The sequence below is a fragment of the Mixophyes fleayi genome, chromosome 2 (assembly GCF_038048845.1).
Source record: "Mixophyes fleayi isolate aMixFle1 chromosome 2, aMixFle1.hap1, whole genome shotgun sequence".
Classification (NCBI taxonomy): Eukaryota; Metazoa; Chordata; class Amphibia; order Anura; family Limnodynastidae; genus Mixophyes; species Mixophyes fleayi.
In genome coordinates, this window is record NC_134403.1 from 13,630,584 (window position 1) to 13,636,583 (window position 6,000).

Consider the following 6,000-nt stretch of genomic DNA (forward strand, 5'->3'; position numbering starts at 1 on the left):
TGATTCCCGACCATGTCCTTAGCTGTGAGGAGTTTGTATGTTCTCCCCATGTTTGCATGGGTTTCCTCCGGGTGCTCCGGTTTTCTTCCACACTCCAAAAAAACATATTAGTAGGTTAATTGGCTGCTATCTAATTGACCCTAGTCTGTCTGTCTGTGTGTGTATATTGGGGAATTTTGACTGTAAGCTCCAATGGGGCAGGGACTGATGTGAATGAGTTCTCTGTACAGCGCTGCGGAATTAGTGGCGCTATATAAATGATGATATTGATAGCCCCCCAAGTCCTGTTGAAAGCTAAAATGTCCCCCCCAAGTACTGTTCACTGGTGGGTATCTGTGTAGGACAATGCTTCATTGAATTTATATATAAACTATACTACCTCTGGCGGTCATTTAGGGCTCATTCTGTCCACAGAATGGGGCTTGTACTATTCCAGGTATGTAGCAGAACCCTCAGTTACACATCAGGAACTGTCTCTCTGATTTCACCCACAACTGATAACATTTTCATTACCATTAGAAGTCTACATACATTTTAAGAGTGAATTGCTTTCCAAAGAAAAACAATTACTACCATAGAAGAGTTGACAATACAGCGATCTTAGCTGACCTAGACTCACTAGAGGAGACTTTTCCTGCAGATATTTGGAAACATTGATTGTGTTCAGCTCTGAAGCATGTGAAACAATGTTTAATTAAAATACTATTCAATTTTGTTTAATTTACTTTGCTAGTGTCTGTTATTTTATTAGTTCCCGTACATTGTGCTACGTAACCCCCATCTGGCGTAATGTCATTCATGATTGGTGTATCCTTTCTATGCCTCACTGGTTCTGTGAAACTTGATAAAAAGAGACAATACTAGGAACTGACATAATTCTTTGGGGGCTTGTTATATGACTAGTCTAAGGGAAGAGGTGACCCAATCTTCAAGTTGCAAAATGAAGGTTTTGTTATATGAAGGGTCTTTTTGGGGGAAATAAACAATTCCTGTTCTACAGATGGCTTATAGTGCAGTTGGATGTCTGTTCCCGGGATAGTGGAGCGGTTCAGCACCACCTTATGTGTCCGAGACCATAGGATCAAATTAAAGACACGGAGCTGACATTTTATTCCTTTCCCGTAGGAGACAACCCCTGAAGACCATGGAGGTCCAGTTCATGGAACATATTCGTCACTCGCTGTTGATTGACAAAAACAAAGACCTGATCATAGAGAAACTGCTGAACCTCACCCTGGAGATCATCTGTCTGCTGACTAGAGAGGTGAGAGACCAGACACGTCACTGCCATGTTTCCCGTTATAGTTGAATACAATGGAGGCGGCCATTTTGTGGTCTGAACATAAATCCATTACATTGTAACCTGTCCATCCACTAGGAATCAGTGACGTCTCTGAGGCATGAGGCACAAAATGCCAGAAAATGCCTCATGCCTCAGTGATGTCACTGGCTCCGTGGCCAAGCCCCTGAATTGTTTGCCTCCATTATGTGTGGGCAGTGGGGGAGCTATAAGAAACGCGTCATCATCCCAGCAGGTTAGTGGGACAACACACAGTTCAGGCCGTTTCCCTTTCCCCCCCTGACTTCCCATATCTTCAGTCAGTGTTATGATTATCCTAAAGGAATGTATGTTATAAAGTTACATTTTCCCACAAAGCTTGGAATGCAGAAAATGCCCCAGGGAATTATGGGTAGAAGTATGCACGTAACCTCTGTGTGTGTCTTCTGCCTCTGTTATAGACCATACATAGACTGTAAGCTGGGAGCCGCGCCCTCTTACCACTTTGTCTGTCTGTAATACCCAGTCTTGTTTTATTACAGTGTTTGTTCCCATATGTAAGACACTGAGGAGTATCCTGGTGCTATATAAGTAACACCTAATAATAGTATAAACACCACAACCTGTATTACAGAGAGAAGTTGCAGAGTTATTATCCTGTATTGTGTACAGCTGTAATCAGCTTATTGGAGACAGCGTCATGAACCCTTTATCTCAAGTTTACATACAGGGGGTAGATAAGGTGCTGTGTTCCAGTTCCTAAATGTGAGCAGGAACAGAGTTGTGGTTTTGTTGTATGATCTGCTCTGCGTCCCGCTGGTCGGTTTGTTTTATAAGAGGTCTGCTCAGTATACACAGTGATAATTATGTTTTATACACTCTTCTGTATGTGAGCCGATGCTTGTCACAACCAGTACAACATAGCGGCAGATATACATAATATTGTGACGTTTGGTGGTCTCTCTCACAGGATTTTACAGTTGTGAGAAAGTCGGGCGACCGTGTGACAGAGGACAGCGGCCCCCCAGCGCCGGACACATGGACCAGGACCCAGAGTCCAATCACAGAGGCTCCACCTCACGCACCGATAGAGGAGCGGAACCGTGACGGGATGGTCCTGGAACCTGCTGAGATATTTAATGGAGAGACTGAAAAGGTGCCCTCTCCTCTCACATATAGCTGTGTATTCCTAGAAAGACATTTATTTATTTACAGACACTTTGGGGGCTTTTGATTCACTTTGTCTCCTACTGGTAGCGTTCTGCAGTGTAATAACACAGTACTCCTAGGTATGAGGGTAATTCATGTAACCAGCTCTCCTATGCCTCAGGTTCCTGGGAAGTCAAAAGATGTGGAGGTCTCGTTCTCAATGACAGAGTGGGACTATTCAGGACCCGAGGACGTTGTGATGGACACTCGGCAGCCTCACGGCTCAGTGGGTAAGAGGCTCTCTCTCAGGATGTGTTATTTGTGTTCTGTGTGAGGTCTGTTCGGCTCCATTCGGCCATCACTGCGCCATCAAAGTCTTCATTATTTACCTTGTTCTGTGCTCTATAGTAATATCCAAAAATTAAACCCATGTTTCAAAGACCTTTGCCTTTCAGCTGCTAAAACTAGTAAAAGTTTCTAGAGCTGGCTATAGTTAAATGTGTGATGTCTTATTTGACCTATTTTCAATGCCTGTGTTATCTTAGGATAGCTGTTTAATCTGGATTGTGTCCAACTTTCTAACAGAAGGTGCCCATTTAATGTTAGTATTATAATAATTAGACAAGTATGTTTTTCCAGGCAGCTCTGTATAATGTGTAGAGTCCAATTCGTAGGTCTCCACAGCTGTTGTCTTTTTACTGAGCGGAAAGTACTTATTATGACTATTTGACACACGCATCATTTTTAATTACAATTTAACTTGTTCTAGAGAATTAATGAAACAGTCAGTTGGCTTCAGTTCAGATATATGCTCTTAAATAAAATGTATGTTTACTAGGGAATATGAAAAACAGAATATATTCTAGATCAGCACATCATCTTACTAATTTTGTGGGGTGGTTTTTGAAAGTGTCGTCTGAGCAGGGTAGTCTGTAAATATGTAAACTGCAACTCTAAGGCTGAGTGGGAATAGTGTTACTATATATATATATATATATATATATATATATATATATATATATATATATATATATATATATATATATATATATATAAATCAATTTTCCATGGGGTCTTTTATGTTATATTTGTACACCGGGGTCTCGGAGGGTGAGAGCTGCGCTGTCACCTGAGCTGGCTCTGATGACTGGTTAGCTCGAGCCGAATAACTAACTACTGTTTCATTAGAGGCTGGCATTAGTTGACAGAGCTTCAGATAGGCTATGTAGACATAGACTCGCCACCACATGAAACGAAGAGCCGGTCATATATGATCACTCTCCAGCGTACTTACCCTCTACGGCCTGCATCCTGGTCCATATTAATCACAGCGCAATGTTACACACACACTTAGAGAAAAAACTTGCATTGCAGTTGTAACGTAGGTAATGTGCACCCCAAATACAAAGACTGTTTTCTTATTCAGTCTATTTGGGTTACACTGCTTACCATGGGCATAGAAGGCACTGTGCCGGGAGTAAGTTACTAATAAAGTAGTGACTTGTAAGGCCTGCTCCTTCCCCTGTATGACCATTGTGCGGAGACCCACTGTGACTGGATCACTTACAAATAACTTATGGTATAAATTTATTTAAAGGAAATAGCGCAGGGCGCTTATTTATGTAATTGCACATGCGCTTATTTTTGATATTGTGTATATTTTGGTAAGGGAAATTGCTAGAGGAGATGCATTATTTCTGGAGGTATATATCTGATACAATAAGCCTTTGTGGATGAAGATCTTTTGTGTATTGTGATGTGGGGAAATGGCTTGTTTGGAGTTTGTACCTTTCTTTGGGAATGTGTATTCTGAACTGTCTGAAGAGAGGCCCCATGCTAATTAGATCTTTTGATGTGTGAAGATCCAACATTGAAGGCAGGAACTTTTAATTAAGACTGGCTCCTAGATTCTCTGCATCTGAAAACCAGATGCAGGACATCACAGCATCTCTAGAATTTCATAGAAAAGTGTAAATATTGATGGCTTTGCAATGCATGTAAATCCATGTTTGTGTAAACACATTGCATCCTGATTCTAAAAATAGCCTGTGTCCAAATCAGTATAAAAAGCACTGTCTTGTACACTGAAATGTTCTTCTTGTTTCATCTGACCTGATCACTGGTACCTTCAACCAGTATGAGAATAAATAAACATTACTTGCTTCAAAGACCTGCTTGAAACCATCTTCAATATTGCTGTATTCCTGTGACCTGCAGATTAAACCCTAAATCTAATCTGTTCTCTGGCTGTTTCTAAGGTTGAACCTAGCTTTTCTGGTACCACCGCTCTGCCTGCTACCCTGCAGATCTGGTGGTCAGTGTGATAAGACAGGGGGCATCTATCCACAGCACCCCTGATCCATAGTAAGAGGTCTGGAGTACCAGCCCAGGTACACCAGCAACGGGGTACACCCGGTACTGGATGCCGGTAAGGAGTCCAGTGGTGGCAGCATATGTAAGCCCCTCCTACTACTAGAGGGCACATTTAGGAAAACGAAAGGGAACGGTGGCAAAGTAAGCCAAGCCGGTTCCCAGCAGCAACAGACAGGGTGGCATAGGCGGTCCATCCTGACACACCCACCAACTTTTATTTCTTTTAAATCATTTATGTGTAAGAGTTTGAAAGTAGCATAAAGATAAATACAAGCATGGCAATCCAGAAAAAATTATACAGTCAAGGTACATATGACACAGATAATGCAAACTGAAGGGATATAATAGAACGTCTGAGGAGACCCATCAATTTTTATATTCGTGCCCATACACTGAGACGGGGCTGACTGCGGTCTCTCCGGGCTACCAGGAGAATGAAGGGACAAGGCAGCATTGGACATTCGGGTTCCTGGAAAAATAGCCTTTTGGGGGCAGTGGCAGCAAAACCCCACAACAGGGACTATTCTGGCAGGGGAAGGAGCCCATACTTGGGCTGGAACAAGGGGAGGAGGTGCTTTCTTCTCCAATGGCAACTTCTCCCCCTTGGCTGGATTCTGTGCAGGTAGCCCGCCATTTTTTCACTTGTCCCTTACCTCTGTGGTGCCTGGTCGCTCCTCTGCAAGTGGAAAAAGTTTTTCACTGCAGGGTTAATTCTGTGGTATTGTGAATGTGGAAACGTTCAGAAATGAGGCTTTGTTTTCTCTGGTGATTCTCCATTATCCATTGTATGAAGCTGGTGGGGAGGATGGTATCTTGCTTCAAAGCAAGATACTAGCCAGGTGGTCGAGTTCCTAATCCTTCTTTGACAGTACATTTTTTCATACTCTCGCGAAAGATCCGTTCGTACCTTCTGTGGGGGCTGAGAAAGAAGAATCTCAATCAGAAGCGACCCTTCTCTGTATGGGACAGGACTATCATGACCATGGACGCCAGCCTGCAGGGATGTGGTGCAGTGATGCTGGACCTCCGAATTCAGTCCCAAGAGGAAGAAAGGCTACCCAAAACTTCCTCGAGCTTGGAGTGGTTCTAAGTGCTCTGGGGCAGACTCAGTGCCTCTTAAGGAACAGACCTATCCGAATCCAGTGAGACAACGCTATGGTTGTCTTATATATAAATCACCAAGGGGGGACCAGAAGTCA

General features: G+C 42.9%; 2 protein-coding genes across 15 annotated transcripts in view; one reads left to right on the forward strand and one right to left on the reverse strand.

The window, feature by feature from the left end:
• Window positions 1-6,000, reverse strand: part of LOC142140704 (uncharacterized) — a 233,637-nt gene that overhangs the window by 41,008 nt on the left and 186,629 nt on the right. The gene's annotated exons all lie outside the window — the stretch shown is intronic.
• Window positions 1-6,000, forward strand: part of LOC142140705 (uncharacterized) — a 148,037-nt gene that overhangs the window by 9,171 nt on the left and 132,866 nt on the right. For all 14 annotated transcript variants that reach the window (XM_075198501.1, XM_075198500.1, XM_075198502.1 and 11 more), the window contains exons 2-4: window positions 1,126-1,264; window positions 2,250-2,435; window positions 2,610-2,718. In XM_075198501.1, coding sequence (XP_075054602.1) covers window positions 1,145-1,264; window positions 2,250-2,435; window positions 2,610-2,718 — 415 coding nt within the window. In that variant the 5' untranslated portion in view covers window positions 1,126-1,144. The remainder of the gene's footprint in view (window positions 1-1,125; window positions 1,265-2,249; window positions 2,436-2,609; window positions 2,719-6,000) is intronic.